This window comes from Haemaphysalis longicornis, unplaced genomic scaffold, assembly GCF_048455015.1.
Source record: "Haemaphysalis longicornis isolate Haplotype H1 unplaced genomic scaffold, Haemaphysalis longicornis Haplotype H1 scaffold_7, whole genome shotgun sequence".
Taxonomy (NCBI): Eukaryota; Metazoa; Arthropoda; class Arachnida; order Ixodida; family Ixodidae; genus Haemaphysalis; species Haemaphysalis longicornis.
The window spans coordinates 19,160,255-19,181,012 of record NW_027526422.1 but is presented as its reverse complement, the minus strand read 5'-3'; the positions used below and the strand labels follow the sequence as shown (position 1 = coordinate 19,181,012).

General features: G+C 48.3%; 2 protein-coding genes across 4 annotated transcripts in view; one reads left to right on the top strand and one right to left on the bottom strand.

The window, feature by feature from the left end:
* LOC144144663 (uncharacterized) overlaps positions 1–2,323 on the bottom strand; it is a 185,304-nt gene extending 182,981 nt beyond the window's left edge. For 2 of the 3 annotated variants that reach the window (XM_077676189.1, XM_077676190.1), the window contains exon 1: positions 1,745–2,322. In XM_077676189.1, the coding sequence (XP_077532315.1) occupies positions 1,745–1,999 (255 nt within the window). In that variant the 5' untranslated portion in view covers positions 2,000–2,322. Of the gene's footprint in view, positions 1–1,744 lie in introns of all 3 variants that reach the window. The other variant, XM_077676192.1, reaches the window with a different exon arrangement.
* Positions 2,324–2,601: 278 nt separating this feature from the next.
* Positions 2,602–20,758, top strand: part of LOC144144661 (phosphatidylinositol 4,5-bisphosphate 3-kinase catalytic subunit alpha isoform-like) — a 45,841-nt gene continuing 27,684 nt past the window's right edge. The window contains exons 1-8 of the mRNA XM_077676188.1: positions 2,602–2,840; positions 3,939–4,110; positions 11,628–11,840; positions 13,068–13,277; positions 15,105–15,583; positions 15,966–16,154; positions 17,184–17,654; positions 19,898–20,059. Coding sequence (XP_077532314.1) covers positions 3,978–4,110; positions 11,628–11,840; positions 13,068–13,277; positions 15,105–15,583; positions 15,966–16,154; positions 17,184–17,654; positions 19,898–20,059 — 1,857 coding nt within the window. The 5' untranslated portion in view covers positions 2,602–2,840; positions 3,939–3,977. The remainder of the gene's footprint in view (positions 2,841–3,938; positions 4,111–11,627; positions 11,841–13,067; positions 13,278–15,104; positions 15,584–15,965; positions 16,155–17,183; positions 17,655–19,897; positions 20,060–20,758) is intronic.

Genomic DNA, 20,758 nt, shown 5'->3' with positions numbered 1-20,758 from the left:
TTTTTTCTAAATTAAACCTTCAACAGCAACAATTCGGCTGGGGGAACATTGCAACAACCACACGTCCTGCAAACGAACTGATTACACCAGCCCTCTCCAAATTATCGTCCCCATATGTATCCGGGAGTAGCTGGTCACCTTTTCTCATGGTAACAGAGATCTTGCGAATTTGCAGTAGAAGATCGGCGCAGAATACAATACCCGAGTGATGATCCGCACCTCACTGATTTGAAGGTCAGGACCAGGAACCCGATCATCACTAGGTGCTGAAAGACAGTGGGGTAGAATTTGACGCCCCCCAGCCGCCTTCTCAAAAGGTCAAGTTGACTATTAATCGAGGAGTAGTTGTGAGCTCGCGTGTCTACGGATACAAATGACAATTCCTTCAGAAGGTTCATTGATCCTTGATTTTTACGCATCCCCTACACCCGTCTCAACTCTTCTTTTTTTTTTAGAGCCACGGTTATAACCTGGACCTCAATTTGCTATAGCAGAACTCCCAACAAAACTTGCTTTCAAGCTACTGAATATCGATTTAAAATCTTGAGGTTGGTTCTATTCACCCTCTTGCCCGCCGCGGTGGCACAGGCGTTGTGCTTCGGAGCCCAAGGACGCGGGTTCGATTCCAGGCCGCGGCGGCCGCTTTTCTGACAGAGGCGAAAAACGAAAACGCCTGTGTTTGAGACGTCGGCACACGTTAAAGATCCCCAGGTGGTCAAAACCAATGCGGAGCCCTCCTCTACAGCGCGCCTCATCGTGTGTATAGCGTCGGTGCGCTAAACCTTATAATCAATCAATTTACTCTGTTTATTTCTGCTTTCCTTTCAGCTGTGCAACATTTTCTATCAAAAAACCGAATAAAAAATTGTCTCGCCAAAAATGCTCACTCGGTTGCACTCAAACTCGGAGGCCGCCTCAACGGTGACCTCAAGTTGTATCTGTCTATCTATCTTCGCGCACAGAAATTTTGTTCGAGGCCTAGGTTCAGGGCCGTAGCCAAAAAATGTTTTCGGTGGGGGGAATGGGGGGTTGGATTTTGGGAAGGAGGTAGTTTTGAAGCAGCAGTAAGTATTGCTTACGTGCTGCCTGTAAAAGATTTCAGGAGGGGTTCGAACCCCCAAACCCTCCTGAGTACAGCCTGCCTAGTTTTATTTATTTATTTCATCTTTTCTTCTTTCTTTCAGTCAAGCTCGACGGAAATGCCGTAGCCGCAACTTATTCAAAACAAATTCCGGTACTATGCGGTACGAGGTAAGAAGAAGACAAAAAAAAAATGCCTGCGAAGTTTGGCGCGAACGAGCCAGTGATTTCAGATGCGTACTTTTTTTTCTCACATTCAGACAACGTACCATGTGCTTTATTCATAGTGCAGAGGGCAAAAATGCACCCGATAAAAACTGAGACTGATCTACCCAGAACGCTCAGCGCAGTTTTATTTAGTGAACCTTGCATGCAAAACAAATTTATCCTGCATATATTTGGTCTTAACCACTGCGCTGAAAAAAAGGGGTAAAGTCAATGAACTGCAGCGCACAGGAGACGAAACGGAGGATAACCGTGTAAAAGCGAAGGCATGGGCGTGCGTAACTAGCTGGGCAAATAGCTTTCACCAGCTCGCAACAGCGGAAAACGAGACGAACCGGATCGAGCTTTGGGTCTCATCGTCAACGGCGCCGCTCAAAGCGCGCTACATACACCGAACAAATTATTCGAAAACGTAGCAACGAAAAAGAAATCACTGTACCTCGCACATGTAACCAGTTTTCGCCGCCGGCGACACCACGCCGTCCAAGTGGCTGAGATTGGAAATTGCCCAGCAAGAGTTTCCAGACTTGCGGTGACAGTGGCCGTCGGGCAGGTCTTCGCTCTCATCGCTGTCGTCGCTGCAAGTTTTGCGACGCTGCGGTCGCTGGTGAAAAGCGGGCAGCCGCCTTCGCAGCCTGACCAGTTGCTGAGCCGGGTCCAAATCCACGTCGCTCTCTTCCTCCGACATAGACATGCACCGTCCGGCCGTGACAACAAGCGACGGTCACGACTTCGGCAAGAGGAAAAACAGAACACACCGCGCACGCCGGATAACTCGTTCGTTTGAACGGCGCGCTTTTCCGACTGGAGAGCTAGGACCGCCGCGGCCGCCAAAACCTGCGTCGCCGCGTGGTCGGGAAGAAACGCGACATGGAAGACACCGGCACTCGATGCAAACTCGGGCAAACAGCGCGCCAGCACGCACACCACGCTGCACAGCCCCCCGCCGACAACTCTCAGCTGACTAGAGGAGGATCGCTACGAAACTCAAGAGCCAATCCCGTGAACGAGGTGAAGGCGGTGAAGATTGAATAAACCAAAACCAAAACACGCGGGCAAAAAAAAAAAAAAAAAAAAAACTCCAAAACTTGACTTGGCTTGGCTTAAAACTTAAAGCTAGTTTTTTGTTTAAATCTTCTTGTTATAATAAAAATAAGTAATATTACTAGTATTTTTATTAAATTAGCAAGTAAATTTATTTTTTAGCAAAACTTGCGTTGATATTTACGTACTAATTTGTGGCGCTAGGAACGCTAGAGACGTTACGGCTTCACAGCGGTTTGTTTATTGTTTGCGACTTCGTAGTTTGTTATGTCTAGACGTTTTAGCCGTGTTGTTTACGGCGGAGCTGGTGGAGCCTTGCCGACGTTGCAGACGGTTATTTACTTGGATTAACTTTCTATTATTGCTGATTGTGCGCTGATTTGATGGGGAAAGCAGGCGGCCATGAATCTTTTCCTCATCCTGTGCTGGTCGAGCTGGCTGATGCGGAGTGTTTTCGGCTGTTATAACCCTGTTCATCGCCTATCTCTTGGGTGCGTATCGCTTGATCATCTTCTGTGTTGTAACCGTTTGTGTCTTCTACGTCCGACTGATTGTTTGTTCCTTATTACATGTTTTGCGTCATATTACAGTTGGTGTGAAACCCATATTTTGCCATTTAATATCCGCGTGTTCGTGTTTGGTTGAGGGTGGTGAAGGTGCTGTGTACCACGGTGAGCATGCGTTGAAATCGCTAAATGTGCGGTGACCTGTATCGGCCTTCATGAAACGACGCCGGAAACTTGTTTGGTCATGTAATGATATTGTTTTGGCATTCATGTATGACTAGCCGGCACAGAAACGGAAAAACCTTCGCGCATGCTGCTGGACATGGGAGATCGCCGTTGAAAGCTAACGCCTGCGCACCATAGTTTTATTTGGGGAAGAAGTGTCACTCTCTTAAAAACACTTCGAAGCGTTTCAATGCAGCCGCTTTTGCGTTTGCTGGAGGCTTCTGCCGTGCTAGTCCGGTAACTTGTTGGCTCCGCTGCTGTAACATCGTGTAGTTCTTAGATTTGTTCGTGTTCATACTGTAATACTTACGATAAGGATAACAGGGGTCAGAAGTTAGCGAGCTTTTCACGTCTTTGTGCCTTCTAGATTCAGTTCTCTATCTCGAATGCCGCACGAGCAAGAAAGAGCGTTGCTAGGCAACACGGTGGCCAGGCACGCCGGCATACTCGTACGTTGAAACTGCTCAAACACATATTTCAGGGCATAGTTTTGGGCACCTTTTCTTCTGTGCGTCGTCTCACAAGGAACGTTATCACTGCAATAGACATTTGCGGGTCTGTCGAAATTTGTGCTGTTGAATTAGTTTTTCGTAGGGTGCAGGCACGACGGTGTTTTGGTGTACGTACTTTGAATTTGCAAGAGGCGCCATGATATTGCTGCTGACGCAGTACTACTATTGCAGTTCACCGTGGATGGAGGGATTAGTACGTAAGCAGTATCTTGGGGATCATGTGAAATTTTGCTTGGAGCCTTCGCAAATGGTGTTCTGGTGCATTTGATCTATTGCATTTAGGACCAGCCTCGAACTGCTGAATAGTGCACTGGAATTTTTTTTTCTCTCTCTCTTCCTGGTGCAGTTGATCATCACATCCCTGGTTTGAGGTGGGGCATTCAAGATGCCGCCCTCGTCAGGAGAGCTATGGGGCTACCCCATTATGCCGAACACCATCGTTGTGGACTGTCTGCTCCCAACTGGCATCATCATCCCCCTCTCGTGCTCCCGGGATGCCACGCTGGAGAGCATAAAAGGTGACAACAGGGCAGAGCAGTTTCCCCCGCAAGAAAAACAAAAGTTGGCAGTCCTTTGGCACTTAGTAATGTGATCTTGCTTCTCACAACTGCTGGGAGTAACGCAAGAAAGGAGATCGGGATGCACCTTCTTATGGAAGATAGTGGAACGTCGTGCTGCTCCTCACTTACAAAAGTCTCTCTCAGGATGAGGGGGACGCATGCGGGTGGACACTTCACATTGCTTGACAAGTACCAAAGTAATGCTTCTAATTGGGCTTGGGAAATTGGCGATTACACTTTGCTCAGTCGTGCTGTTCATGTGGTTTGGGCTGAGTGTGGTAAGAGGACTCTCAGAGCCCCCTGTTTCTCGAGGTTGTATTGAAACTGAATGCCCGCTGTTTGAGCCCGAAAAGTGGTGTAACAGCGTCCCGGGGATGAATTCTGCAAGCTCCAAATTGTCATTGGAGGCTCATTTTCCCTAGTGAGGGAGTTGTGTAAGGTATGTAAGGTAATTGAAATGCCCATAGCTGAAGCATTAGTGTGCCTGTTATGAACATTTTATGGTGGGCACCTGCATCTGACATGAGGACCAAGTTCAGGACTCTGCTTTTTATGCCCTATATGTCATCAACTAGCGTCATTTGTAGCAAGAGACGTCATCTCTTCTCTAGGTCCAGCATTACACAGCTGTATTGCTGAGAAGCACACGAACACCTGCTAATTTTTATGGCTTATGTTGTTTGTGGTCTCGTGATAAAAAGCATCATAAGGTACAAAGAGGTGTTGTTGAATTGATTTTGGATTGTCGAATTATTTTTGAAAGAGGTGTTGAATTGTTATGATCCTTTTACGTCCACGTTGTACATGATTGGTAATTCTATCAGATATTCATGTCTCATTAGCGGATGCATTGTAAAGCAAAGATTAATTTTAAATTGAACAGGCATGAAAGAGGGTCCCATTGTGCAATAACAACCAAATGACGGCTGAAAAGGCCAACTGCAGCAGAAATTTTGTCTTCTTGAAAACCCTGTTTTAGTATAGTTTTACTAGAAAGACTGGAACATACAAAATACGAAACTCGAAATACTATGCACAAAAGCATATCACGAAATGTGAATGAAAACCAGCGATTTTAAAACTGATATCGAGAAAATGGCAGCCAATTACAGCCAGGCAAAAGTGATGTTGAAGTCGGCCAAGCAAGTAGTTCTGGGTAGCTCAGCCGGGTGGTCGCTGTTGTAATAAGTGCAGTCTAAGTGAATGAGCACATTTTTGCACTGAAAGACGTGTGTAGAGAGGGAGCTCGAGGGGTTCTACTTGCACTACCTGGCTTTTTGTCTGCTGTGAACTTACAATGAACACTAAAAAATGGTCAACTAGGCACTTCGCTGATCAATGAGTTGGGTCCCAGCTCCTTTGGCAATACCTGCTATTCACTTGCAACAAATTTGTGCGAGGTGAAATTTCGCTGCAATCGGCCTTTTGCAGAAGTAGGCACGGCAATTAGTCGTCAAGCGGGTTGTGCGTATTGGCACAAAACACGGCATGTTTCTTATTCCCAGGAACTGTGATCTGGTTTGAAATTGGCGCCCGCGTGCGGGGCCCAGCACGTGGAAAAATAGCGGGAATCTCGGCGTGATGGCACGCGGAGGAGACAGACGAAGACGAGAAAGAAGAAGGAAGATTCTCGGTCGCCATGTTAAAGCTTGTTTTGCCCTGTACTTACTGTAAATACAGTTTGCTTTCTTTGCTTTCCGTTCGCCTTTGAGATTCTTCAACAACTGGTGCCGAAAGACCGGGAACTGTGGAACGCCCTACAGTGAAAGAGACAGCGGAAAAGCTTCGGGTGTCCACCAGGAGGTGAACGGTGCGACCGGTGTTCGGAAGCAAGGATGAACCGACTGAAGGAGAAGCGTACTGCTCGGCGGCAGCAGAATACTCGCCTCATCAATGAAGCAAAAGCTGTCTTGGATACGGCGGACATCGGCGAGCTGGCGTCGTTGCGTGAAAGACTGCAGGCCAACAACGACGAATTGGAAAGGCTGAATGTTTTGTTCGAAGAGCACCTCAAGGACGAAGAGGTCGCAGCGGAAATGGAGGCTGTACTGAAGTACGAAGACGCGGCTAAAGGTATGCTCGCTCAATTAAAGTCAAGAGAAGCAATGCTTCAATCAAGCCACGTGTCACCTATCCCAAGGAACCCGTCACATACGAGGGTGGATCAACGCGAGGAACTAGCGCGAGGCAGTTCCGTCAAGCTTTCGACACTCAAACTGCAGTCCTTCGACGGGGAGATATGCCAGTGGCCTAGTTTCTGGGAGCATTACCAGGCGTCTGTTCATACCAACGACTGTCTAACTAAGGGAGAAAAGTTCCAGTACCTACGTACGCTTCTCAACGGCAAGGCAGCTGCGTCTATCGCGGGCCTTCAAGCGACGAGTGAATGCTACGATGATGCCGTCGACATTCTTAAAAGGCGCTTTGGTGACACTCGACGCATCGTTCAAGAGCATCTGGCTCGCTTGAGGTCTCTGCCCTCGGTGCAAGCATCGGACGACGTGAAGGGTTTGCGCAAGCTTATGGACTACGTGCACTGCCACATGAGGGGACTTAAAGCCCTGAACATCAGTTCGGCTACCTATGCGACCATGCTGACGGACATCATACTGCAAGCTTTACCAAGCGACGTCGTCGTTGGCTATCATCGACTGGTGGCGACTTCTAAGACCTCATCCACGTCGCGCACCGAACAGCAAGACGAAGGCGGGCGGTCGCTATCCCCGACAACTTGCGAAACAGGCACGGCAGAGCGTGAGCTGCAAGGTCTTCTTGAATATCTGCTGGTAGAGGTAGAGAGTCGAGAGCGAAGTGGGTTGGCTGATCGCCAAGATAAAAGAAGTCCTCGAAGTGGATTTGACCGCAAACAATTGGCGCACCTACCAACTGCAGCCGTACTGCATACTGTCGCTCCACAGGAAAACAAGACCTGCTTCTTTTGCTGCTCTCCGAAGCATTCTACCCAGAACTGTGATGTAACTATCACGAAAGAAGAAAAGTTGAAGAAGCTCGCCAAAGACAACCGATGCTTTCGGTGCACTATGCGTGGACATCGTTCAAAGGATTGTCGCCGGAAAGTAAAGTGCAGCAAGTGTCAAGGGAGGCATGTTTCATCTATGTGCGATCCAACGTGGCAACCCAAGAAAGCTGAAGTCACAAAGAGTGTGAACGCTAACAGCCTTCACACAAGCACGTGTTCATACTTGACTAACGAGGTACTTCTGCAGACGTTCCGGACTTGGGTTGTCGGAAGTCAGCGTTGCGCGTACATTCGTGCAATAGCAGACGGTGGAAGCCAGACCACGTTTATTCGGGAGGACATTTCCAAGACCCTATGCCTGAAAGAGCTTGGAAGTACGAGTCTCCAGTTGAATACGTTCGGACAGACGGCTACGACTTCACAGCGTCAGCGCCTCGTGGAAGTACGTCTTCGCAGTCAGTACGACGGTACGGAGCATCTTATACAAGCCGTTGAAGTCCCATTCATTTGCCAAGATGTTGTCCAAGTGCCGGCTGAACATGACTTCGTGAAGACACTGGAAGACAGTGGTCACAACATTGCCGACAAACTTTATATACCGGGCATGGCAGCCGTACCTGGTATTGGGCTGCTTGTGGGCTGTGATCACCTATGGCAGCTGATGACTGGAGAGATAAAGCGCTATTCTGGTAACGCAGGCATGGTGGCTCTTGACTCCGTCTTCGGATGGATGTTTCAAGGACCTCTCTCATTGAGTACATCAGTTAACTTGACGATGAACACCTGCGTTCTACGAGTGAGTGCGTCAGCGGAACCAGCAGACAGCATCATGCAGAAGTTTTGGGAGCTTGAGAGCATAGGTATTGTGGACCAGGACAATACTATAAATGAGGCCTCGGACGTTCTCTGTGAGTTCAAGCGTAACGTCAAGTTTAAGGAGGGCCGCTACGAGGTTGCACTCCCATGGAAAGATAATGGTGGTCGCATGGACGACAATAAGACGCAAGCTATGAAGAGACTTCTGGCTCTCGGGACGAAATTGCGGCGCCATCCCGAATTCGGGCAGCAATACGACTCCACCATTCGGTCCTACATGACTTTGGGACACGCAGAGCGGGTAAAGGAAATCGGACCGTCATCCTTTCCGGTGTATTACATGCCGCATCATGCAGTGATTCGCAGCGAGTCCACGACTACCAAGGTCCGAGTGGTTTTCGACGCATCGTCACATGGGCCGGAGTACACGTCCCTCAATGAACACTTGGAAAAAGGCCCAAGGCTTCTGGCAGACTTGACCACACTGTTGATAAAATTTCGGTTGCATCCCATTGCTCTGACCGCAGATATTGAAAAGGCGTTCCTGCAAATCTGCATTCGAGAGCAAGACAGAGATGCGCTGCGGTTTCTGTGGTTCAAGCAAGTTCCCTCGGACGAGAATCCTAAACCTGAAGTGGAAGAATGGAGGATGACCAGAGTACCGTTTGGTACCACAGCAAGCCCATTTTTGCTGAACGCCACCTTACAACATCACCTGAGACTTGTCAGCGGTTCCTTTCGGGACACGGCTGCCCTACTCGCAAAGTCGTTTTACGTGGACGACTTGCTCGTGGGAGCCGACACCGACCAAGAGGCGCAACGTGTTTTCACGGAAGCTAACGCTATACTAGAGTCAGCAGGTATGCGTCTTAGGAAGTGGACCTCTAACTCGACACACCTACAGCAGCTGTTCGAGCAGGAAGAAGGCATCACTTCTACCGACGGAACACTCAAGATTCTTGGCATGGTATGGGAGCCCCGAAGAGATCTCATGACAATAGCTTCAAAGTCTGTTCTTAGTTTTTTTGACAAAGATCGAAACTCCAAAAGATCAGTGCTCCATACAGTGGCACGAATTTTTGATCCTCTCGGAATTATCGCACCATTCACAGTTCAAGCCAAGATATTATTCCAAGAGATATGGAAACGGGATGTCTCTTGGGATGAGGATCTTCCACTTGACATCGGAGCGCAATGGCGACGTTGGCGATCGGACCTCCAGGAACTTGGCAGCGTCAAAATACCTCGCTGGGTACATTTATCCCCAGAGACTACGGCAGCTCAACTGCACATATTTTGTGACGCGAGCCCAAAGGCATACGGAGCATGCGCCTATTTAAGGCTTCAAGACAACAGCAATTGCGTGAAAACAGAACTGGTGATGGCCAAGTCAAGAGTCGCTCCTATAAAGACGTTGACTTTGCCGCGACTCGAGCTTCTCGGCGCCGTCCTCGGGGCCCGGATGTCAAATTTCTTGGAAGCATCTCTTGCCAAAGTACCGTGCAACGTCGAAACTATATTTTGGACAGACTCCCGCATCACTCTGCATTGGATTACGGGTAATCCATCACAATGGAAAGAATTTGTCAAAAATCGAGTCACCGAAATTCAAAGACTGACGGCTAGGACACAGTGGCGGCATTGTCCCGGAAATTGCAATCCTGCCGATCATCTCACTCGCGGGGTGTCATTGCACATTCTGAAAACCGATGAACGATGGTGGCATGGACCCACGTGGTTACTGAAAGACCCTACAGATTGGCCTAAGGAAGAGTCAGAGATTGGGTTGAAAGGCGTCGACGACGAAAGGGAGAGATGTGTGCAAATCTGCTTTGTGAGGACTGTGAATCCCATCTTGGACTTGGCGCGGTATTCTAACCTGTTGCGAATTCTCCGAATCACCGCTTGGATTCTGCGATTCATCAGAAATTGTAGAAATGTTGCCAACCGGATATCTACATCCATCTCAGCGGAAGAGATTAAGGACGCTGAATTGTACTGGATCCGCGTTGTTCAACAAGACAGTTACGGTGAGGAGCTCGAGCGGCTCTTGAATCAAGCTCCTCTCGACTGCCGATCAAGCATTCGGATGCTCAGTCCGTTCCTTGACTCAACGGGATTGATGCGTGTACGAAGCAGGCTAGAGTTCTCTCAAGAAGAACAGGAAGTCAAGCACCCTCTCTTGCTGCCACCTTCTCACGCGTTCACCGAACTTGTCATTCGCGATTGCCACCAACGAACCCTTCATGGCGGGACTCAAGACACATTGACCGAGCTAAGACAGAGATTATGGGTCCAGCGCGGAAGACAAATAGTAAAAAAGGTAATCGGCAGATGCAATGCTTGCATAAGGACACGACTAAGGCCAGCCAGTGCACCTGTAGCCCCTTTACCTGGTGATAGAGTGCGCCGCTCGGATCCCTTCGAGGTAGTAGGGATAGACTTCGCTGGACCTCTTTATGCTCGCACTGAAGGCTCATCTGCGAAAGTTTACATTGCCTTGTTTTCATGTGCAGTTACGAGAGCCCTGCATTTGGAGTTGGTTTCGAGACTGTCGAGTGAAGCGTTTCTTCTAGCCCTACGAAGATTCACGTCTCGCCGTGGACTCCCGGCTGTCATCTACACGGACAATGCACGAACTTTCAAAAAGGCATCCAAAGATATCGCATCATTGGAAAAGGCGTTCCTGGACGTAAAGTTTCAAGATTACTGTGCTCAAACACGCGTGCAATGGAAGTTTATTGTTGAAAGAGCGGCGTGGTGGGGCGGATTTTGGGAGCGTATGGTGCGAACCGTAAAATCCTGTTTACGGCGAGTCCTGGGGAAAGCTGCACTGACGACTGAAGAACTTACGACTGTACTTCAAGAGGCAGAGGCGGTAATTAATTCCCGTCCGCTCACGTACCTTTCTGCAGCACCAAATGACCCAGAGGTACTCACGCCCGCACACTTCCTAATAGGAAGGAGGCTTGTTGCGATACCTGCGGGTCAACCACCAACAGCGCAATCAACAAGAAGCGAAGTCACGCGAAGGTGGCTCCATCGTAAACGGCTTGCGGAACAGTTCTGGAGGAGATGGCGTAAGGAATATTTGTTGCAGTTGCGCTCTTTCCACCATGCGAAACATGTGCCCACCCACGAGCTCAAAGTTGGAGATTTGGTGCTTGTGCACGAAGAAAAAGCTCCTCGACAAATGTGGAAGACTGGTCGGGTTATACAAGTTATCATGGGACGCGACCACAACGTCCGAGCCTGCATTGTGAGGATTCCTAGCGGAGCTACATTGCGACGACCGGTGCAGCTACTGTACCCAATAGAGCTTACTGCAGCGTAGACGGAGATTACAACCCTCAGTGCTGGGGCCGGGAGGATGTTTCTTATTCCCAGGAACTGTGATCTGGTTTGAAATTGGCGCCCGCGTGCGGGGCCCAGCACGTGGAAAAATAGCGGGAATCTCGGCGTGATGGCACGCGGAGGAGACAGACGAAGACGAGAAAGAAGAAGGAAGATTCTCGGTCGCCATGTTAAAGCTTGTTTTGCCCTGTACTTACTGTAAATACAGTTTGCTTTCTTTGCTTTCCGTTCGCCTTTGAGATTCTTCAACACGGCATCTCCTCCTCTTTCATGCTTTTTTAACAGTATTCACCCGTGCTCTCTCTCTCTCTCTCTCCTCTTGCAGAAGACCTCTGGGAGAATGCCCAGAAGTACCCCTTGTACAGGCATCTGGGCGAACCGTCCTCGTACATCTTTGTGTCCATCACTCGGGACGGAGACAAGGAAGAGTTTTACGACGAGTATCGTCGGCTGTGTGACCTGCACCTCTTCCAGCCCATCCTCAAGGTCGTTGAACCCAAGGGGAACACTGAGGAGAAGAAGCTCAACTCCGAAATCCGTAAGCAATCTCGTTTAGCATCTTTAATACTCAACCACTCCTTGGTTTGCTGGATGAGCAGAAGACAGGACGGAACCAGAGCTATTGCCTTGTATGCCTAAGCAAGGATTCAAAGGGTCCTGTCGTCGCTGTACTGACGAAAAATGGAAAATTTTGTAAAAAAAATGATGAGATTCTGTCACCTGGTCTGCATGTTACAGTGCTAACTGGCTGTAAAAGACCTCATGTTTCTTAAAAAAAAAAAAAAAAAAAAACAAGTACAGTGTAACCCCCAACGTAACCACTGCCTTTCTGACCTGGAGCTAAAATCAAGACTTCCAAGACAACTATTTTGTCGCCTGAAAACTCTATACCATTACATATAGATATTTTCCCAACAACAAATCCCTACTGTGGCAGTTCTTCTTCTGTAGGGACAGTTGAACATATGATTATCGGAAAGTGTGGCCTACATGACAATGAGATTGGTTTTTCTTCAGCTCTCTTTCTCTGCCCACAAATGTGGCTTTTTGCTTTAAAATATAATTTTAAGCAAATTTTATGAGGACTGTTTATGTTCCCATAGCACGTTAAAATGCGTATTAAAACCTTATTATTCATGTGTTCAGGATCAGTGCTGTCATTAATTTGAACTCGAAGGGCACGAAAACTTGTTGAGTTCGAATTAACAAGAGCTGTTTAAATACACATAACTTTGCCGGGACCGCAGCATCAGTTCGAATTAGCCAGAAGTTCGAATTAAGCGAGTCCGAATTAACGAGGTTCAACTGTGGGATGGTAATCTTCAGGTTCTGAAGAAGGTAACTGAATTTTTTTCCCCAGAGATTTGCACTCTCCATCACATTTAACAGCCCTTGACTGAGCTCTCCCATCTTTCTGTTATTGGTAAACAGGTAAATTTCCGTATGCAGGTGCAGCTTGATCAAATTTATAGAGAGAGAGAGTAAGGGCAGGGGTGTTATTGCTTTTATATGTGACAGAGCTGAAATATGTAAGTCAGCTGTCAGTACATTCTGAGTGCAGTGAATATCCCGCAGAAATGCTTGTACTATTCTGGCTGGCCGTCTCAGTAAAGTTCTTGTCACTGCACACGACATGTATGGTTATGTCCCTTAAGTATTGGACATGCTCTGCTGACATTTGATCTGCACGTAACATCATGATGAACTGCAAAGAAGGAAGGAGAAGCTAATTTCCTTGCCACTTCCTTTTGCTTCACGTGGAAAGGATTGGCCGTCGGAGGCTGTGCCCACGAGTTCGACAACATGAAGGACAGTGAAGTGATCGACTTCCGACGGAACATCCTGAGTGTCTGCAAAGATGCGGTCGACACGAGGAATACAGGGAGCGAAGAGTGCCGGGCGTCGTACGTGTACCCGCCTGAGATTGAGAGCTCAGAAGAGCTGCCTGCCAACCTTGAGCGGAAACTTGACAAAGGTATTCCTTTCTCCTTGCAATGAAGGTTTGAACTGTGAAGCCTTGCCAGTCTAAAGCTAGCACAGTAGCTCTGGTATAGCTTGGCTGGCATGGTAAGGAATGTATTCTTGGCTTTATCACAGTTGTCTTTCGTGACAGTAGCTGTTGATTGAGGTCAAAGAAATGCATGCACGTGGCATTTCGTGCACTTTTGAATTTCTTGCAGCCATACTCTACATCGGTAATGTGAATGGGACTTCCCACTAATAATTATTCTTTATATGGCTGCATATCTAATACCCTTGCTACACAGGCATTTCGAAGGCCTTTGAACCAAATTCCATTTGACTCGAATGCCACCATGAAGCTGCTACACAATGTTTTTCAGAGGCATTTAATTGAAATGCCATTCGAGTCAGTGGAGCACCACCGATGACCTTTGAAGTTCACAAAGGCCTTTGAAATGTGAATGCTCACACTGTCAGGTGCAGTTTCCGCATGCCGTAATTACAAAAACAATTATTTATGAGTAAAGAGCACTCTCAATCATTTTTCAGTTGTTAATGTTTTTCTTTATTATTTTTTTATACTAGTAGATACTATTACAAGATAATTTCATACTCTCAACGCAGGCAGTGCGAAAAAAAAAAGAAAATGCCTATTTTGTGCATGTCTTGCGTGGGTTTGTAGATTATTATCAATTTTATCTCTAATAATGATGTTTTTTTGGCTCAGTTCGATTGCAAATGAAGTTTTTTGTGAAGTTACACGAAAGAAACTGGGAAGCAGTGGCAACACCAAAACATGGCGGGTGAATGCAGAAACTTTCAACTGCCTTTGAGAATTTTCGTTTAGATTGGCGGAACTCCATCCAGTTCAAACGGCATTTGAAATTTCAAAAGCCATTCGACTCAAATGTCCTTTGAAATCCTTGCGTAGCACGAGTACAACGCAGGTATAGTGGGACGTCTCTGCACTGTGAATTCTATGTCTTGGTGATAAGAAAATGACAGTATTTTTTGAGTATCATATTCAGCATGTTGCAATAGTGTCCTTTTTAATGCGCCATCTTTGTCCTTTCAAGTGAGTGAAAGGTAGGTTTGTTGGGTTTGTTCTGTGGCCCACAATGTGGGCAAAAGGTTTCCATAAGGGGGACTGACACTGCATTTCTGTTTTCTTTTTATTGCTTCGATCGATGCTTAGTGGCCTAACAGTCGAGAAAAAGCACTTGAAACATGTGGGACGCACATAAATAATTAGATAGAGTGCAATAAATATCTTCGGTTTCGGCTTTCATTCTTTTGGGCTTAGGTCACTGCATCACCGTTTTTGTGCTGATTTGAAAATAGTACTTGTACACATTTTTTTGACCACCCACAGCTGAAGGCTGTCCCGGCAGGCGTGCTTGCTTATATTTCTGTCTCAGCACTCCTACCATCATGCTGTGTGGGTAGGGCCTGACTGAGTAGCTCATTGGCTGACTTATTGGCTTATCAGCCTGAATTTGTCCAAAGGCCATGACGGCTGTTTTCGTGCTGAAGTAGTTGAAGTGTGCTCGGCAGGAAACCTGCGAAAACAAGACATGAACGAACAAAGGTGCGCATAGGATGATCGCTAGATTTCAGCTCATCCTCTGTGCATCTTTCATCATCCATGCCTTGTTTCCACTGGTAATACGTATTCAGGTCAACTTTCAGCCTTCATATGTACGAAAGATCCCCCAGGTGACCAAAGCTAATCCACAACCCTGGCTATGGCTCGTGCGGCAGTGCAATCAGTGCCCAGCTTGTTTGTCAGCCTGCGTAGGGCGGTACAGGACGACCCTACCCTGCATCATCCCGTGTGCAGGCCTGGTGATGGTGTGCGTGTGGGGCCTGTCGGACAGCGGGGAGAAGCAGAAGCACACACTGGAGGTGCACAAGGACACGGTGCCCGAGGCGGTGATCCGCGAGGCCATCCTGAAGAAGCTCAAGTGCTCACGGCTGGCCCGCGAGGAGCAGCTGGCCCTGGCCCAGGAGCACCAGCACCACTACCTGCTCAAGGTGTGCGGCGTCAACCAGTACCTGCTCAAGACCTACCCGCTGTGCCGCTACAAGTACGTGCGCACCTGCATCGCCCGCGGCGACATCCCCCAGCTGATGCTGATGCTCAAGGACGCCGTCTACAAGGCCATCCCGCCCTCGCACTACCTCGTACCCTCCTACGTGCGCCGCAACCCCTCCCTCTCCGCCTCCTCCCAGCCCACCGTCTCCCTCTACAAGGTGGACGAGTCCTTCCGCGTCAAGATCCTCGGCGCCTCCTACGTCAACGTCAAGGACGTCGACAAGGTATATTCTCCGCCAAACAAGGAGGCATCGTAGGGCACCAAGTGAGCCGGGCGTACGCTCGGGGATTTCACAGGGACCTGGAGGGCTTGTTTATGCAACTTACAGCAACCTTGCTAATGAGCGTCTCCAGGAGTAAAATGATTCCATGGTCTACTCAGATCATTAGCTAGACTGGTATTGAATTGATGAATATTCACTCACCCCCTACTCTTGATAACTTACTCAAATTCTATCTTTGCAGTGTGAGTCACCTTATCAGCTGACTTGTTTCTGCAGGGTTTGGTGCATTGTGCCGCAGATGTGCTAGGCAGCACAGCTGTTTCTAGTGCTGCTTCTATTTGCACATCAGGAGCTTCCCTCAACTCAGTTTCTGTCCTTGCAGATCTACGTCCGTGTGGGCATCTACCACGGCACAGAGTCTCTCTGCCCCTTCCGGGACACTGAGCACGTGGCCTACTCCAACCCCAAGTGGGACGAGCTGCTGGAGTTCCAGATGTACATTCCGGACATCCCTCGCTCGGCAAGGCTGTGCGTCTCCATCTGCGCCGTCTCTCAGCGCAAGAAGCGCGAGGTAAGCTGCAGAGTGCCACTTCCTTCTCAGGCTTTGTCACCATTCTGCCTGCAGAACTTAAAAAGGAACACTGTGGAACCTGTTGGGGAATGTGCACAGGCCAGTTCTTGAAACATGATTAGATTTGGGTGCAGTTCAAATGAGGTAAGGACAGAATCAAGTCATTGCTTGTCCTGTAGCTTTGTGTTTGGCTATTACTAGCGGTTTCCATACGTTCTTACATCCAGTCATTTGTTTTTGGTTGCTTCTTAAGTAAATCTTTCCTGGAGTAATGGCATTCAATGGAAAATAAAAAAATTCCAGGAAATTGGCTGGAAGAAAAAATGTAGCTGGTGGCATGTTATCAAACAGTCTTTCGTCACCATGATGGTAGTGGTGACGACATACAGTAGCCGACCGTTTTTCCAGACTCCAAAAATTTGGACTTGCTGGATAATCCAGACTTTCTTGAGGAGCTGCTAAGTTGTCCCATAGGAGTAATGTATATAAACAACTGATATTTCGAACAAAATAAAGCCAAATGTTTGATTTTCCAGACAAAATTTTCCACGACAGAGCCACAGTGAGACTCCAGGACGATGCCATTTTGAATCCTAAGCCACCTGGCTAGCTTTGTATTGGATGGGGATTGGCTTGACCCCCGCCGGGGTAACAAACTGTCATCTTCGGGAGCATAATTTTGCATGTAGTCGAAAATTTGGCATGTAGTCGCAGCGGCCATAATTTTGCATGCAATTTTGCAACCATCAACGCAAGACATTGCCAATGTTTTGGTATTGTTGTCCAACATTTACGAAGAAAACGTGACGCTTTCAGAGATACCAGCAGACATTCTCACATGAAGAAGAGTTTTAAGGCAAGGAACCATTGGTGACTTCTTCAGTCCAATTTAAATGAAATAAAGTTTGTTCATGCGACTCACGAATTTTTTGGACTATTTTTCGTTCCCCTCCAGGTCCGAAAAATCAGTTGGCTACCGTACACGTTTGAGTGGCCGATCTCATCTCACCCCCTCACCGTGTTGTGCAGGAGCGGTGCGCCATTGCGTGGGGCAACGTGAGCCTGTTTGACTACCGGAGCGTGCTGCTGAGCGGCCGGGTGCACCTGCACCTGTGGCCCGTGCCCAAGGGCCTGGACGAGCTGCTGAACCCCCTGGGCAGCACGGGCTCCAACCCCAACCGCGAGGCCCCCTGCCTGGTGATCGAGCTGGACCGCTTCTCGGCCCAGGTGGTCTTCCCCACCATGGAGCAGATCGAGGAGTACGCCGCCTTCGTCTCCCCACTGCTGCTGCACTCGGCCGCCGAGGAGAACCCCGAGTCCTGGACCGAGCTCGAGAAGGAGCAGGTGCAGGAGATCATCCGCCGCGACCCCCTCTCCGAGATCTCCGAGCAGGAGAAGATGCTGCTGTGGAAGATGCGCTACTACTGCCACACCGTGCCCAACTCCCTGCCCAAGCTGCTCGACGCGCACAAGTGGAACAGCCGCGACCACGTGGCACAGGTGCTGACGCCTGTGCTCCCGCTCCTTTTACTGCAGGGCAGTAAATAACGGATATCCATTATTTAAGGGATATTCGTAAATAGCGGATATCCACTATTTACTGCAGGGCAGTAAATAACAGATATGTATTTCGAGGCAGAAGCCTTGGATCTTTGTGTTTCATGAAACAAGTTACGAGGCAGAGAAAAGAGGAGCACAAGCTGGGAAAGGGAAACGTCATCGCCGTAAGAGGGCAGGCCACTGCCGCACATGCACTATGATTGGCTTTGACAGATGACGGTACTGACATGAAAGAACAAGTGTCTTTTGGCAATGGCGAGCAAGCGGAATGAACTTCTGAGGGTTCGGTCCAGGGAGCTGCTCAAATGGTGACAGTCGCAGCCGCAAAGGTTGGCAGAAAGTGCAGCAGCAGGTCCGACTAGGCTTTTGCTTTCACATTCTTAGAGGCTGCAAAGCATCTCTCATAGTTATTGTTTGGAATGCCGCTGCTCAGTATTAACCTCACTGTAATACCAGCTCTGCGACTCAAATCAGTGAAGCTTATTCATCATCACCATGGCTCCCAGCATTTCAAGGTCTTATTGCTTGTGCTATTTTGTAGATTAGAGACAAGTCTTGCGCATTTTTGGCATCCCTTTGACACATTTGTTGCTGTAACATGTACGGACCTGCAGGGTTTTTTCAATATGGGGGCTTCGCTGCAGGCCACTGGGCCTGCACAGGAAAGCCCAATGTCGAGTCGTGTTTTGCATTGTTGGAACATGGGCGTCGCGTCAACACACACGCCGCAGCCGATTCGTAACTCTGGTTAGGCATGAATGCACCAGGTGGAAATATGCACTTTGGTACCCTCAGCGGAGGTGTGTACTGGGCTCATGGTGCCATTGCCCAGAGCAGCTGCATGTCATGAACCTTGCACTGTGTTTATGACACTTCAACGGTCGCATGTCCTGCCTCAAACTTGTAGAAGACGGAAAGCACTAGTCTGGCTAGCATTATCTCTTTTGTTGAAATACCTTATGCTTAGCCTCCTTCCAGGTACGGTCACTGTCATCATTCAAACCAGGTGCAGTGGAACCTCGATAATATGACTTTTAAGGGACCGCGTGAAAGCATCGTATGACCGAGGGGTCGTATGACTGGGCTGCATGTAAATGCCAGCCTAGGTCTCACGTGACAGGTGGGCTAAGAACTCATTTAAACTGCTATATTTAGCGCGTTCTCGCGTGATTCGCGAACTTCTAAGCTAAAATCCCAAGTTTAAAAGCAATAAACTCCTATTTTGTGCCCCCCTCCCCCTCCACAGCGTCTGAGCTAGCCTGCCAGCCAAGTGCCGTGCGCTACGCGACCCCGCCGCTATTTACAGCCATCCAGCCTCGCGCTCGAGAGAGATAAGACCGACGTGGTCGAGAAAATTCAGAGGGGAAAAGGCGAGTGTGAAACTGCCAAGTCCATGTGAAACAAACGATAGTACGAGACATCGATGGAAAAAAGGCTGCAAAGAAATGAGCAGAGCGATAATGCGGCTTTGAAAGACACTGATAATCAGAAAGCAGAGAGAGTGGGAGAGAGAGCATCGTGAAAAGAAGAAACTTAGATTGAGCGTGCGAGGAAAGCGGGTGCTTGATCATTGCCGTGAGGTTGCGTCGTATGTGTTTTCGTGTTCGTCGGCGGCTTGATGGGAGCTTCAAATTCATGGTCTGCCAGCCACCAGAACTTTGGCTTCTTGTGGTTGGCGCGTTGGCGTACTGCTGCCGCTTGCAAGTACCCGCCTGCTTGCGCCTGTTCAGCTAGTGGTCTGGCCTGCCTGTGGACTTTATCAAGCAGTGTCAAACGGGGATTAAGAATAAAGAAAGGTTGATATGAGGCTGGGATGCAGTGTAAAAGATGCAAAAAACGCTGGTTTATCTATGCCAAGATCCGTCGTATGGAGCGGACTGTGTGCCCCAAGTGTCATATCATCGGTGGTTTTAATGCATTGTTTCTATGGGGTGTTTGCCGGGACTGCGGTGATCTGTCGTAAGAAGCGGGTCGTCGTAAGTCCAGGGGACATGTCAGCAGGGTTCCGCAGTGCATACATACTCATGCGGCTGTACTACAGTGTCATTGGTAGTCTTGGCAGTGGCTCGGGTGAATTAAACGCCCAATATGGTTGCGCTTTCTTTGCAACTCCAGAACAGTGCAGAGGGGCTCTTCAAAGTTGCTCGCTGCTGTGCCTGACATTGCCTTTGCCCCTGTTGCAGCTGTACAAGCTGCTGAAGAAGTGGAAGAAGGTGTCCCCTGAGACTGCCCTAGAGCTGCTGGACTGCAAGTACGCCGACATGTTTGTGCGCAAGTACGCCGTCGAGTGGCTGGATGGCCTCTCGGATGAGCTGCTCTCGCAGTACCTCCTTCAGCTGGTCCAGGTAAGAACACTGGCGTGCTCACAGTTCAGCCTGTACACTGTACCATGTCCCCACAACCAAACGCATGCCATGATGCCAGACTTTTTTTTTCTTTTTTGTTCTACCTTTGGCTTAAAGGTGGGACGGGGCAAATGAAATGACATACTTTAGTTATACATGAAATTTGTGCAGTTTCCATGCACAAATGTGGTTGATTATAAAGTAGTTAAAGTTAGAAGTCTGTGTGCAGGGATCTTCTATATTTTCTGAGTTGCAGGTGCATTAAAATAACAGATGCATCCCATAATTACCTTACTAGCTAGCTACCATGCATAACCTCACGCGCCTGGTGGAGTAGTAAGGCACTGCATTGACTCTGAAACAACCGTGTGGTGCCTCTGCATAACCGTTCAGCTTGTGTTGCATCAAGTTTGTTGTTTTTGTTAATTGTTGACACTCAAACACCAAACACAGCACTGCAAAAAATTTTACTACAGTCGAATCCCGCTACAACGAAATTGACGGGACGTGCGAAAAATTTCGTCGAAGTGAAAATTCGTTGAGGCGAAATCTGCCCCAGCACACCACAGATGGGCAAGAAAAATACCTCTGTATAATTCCGCATCATTGGTAGCATAATACAATGTTTAGAAAAAGGAGTGATGCACAATAACGTCGTGTTTATTTGGATAACAAACATACCGATAATTATCTGTTTTT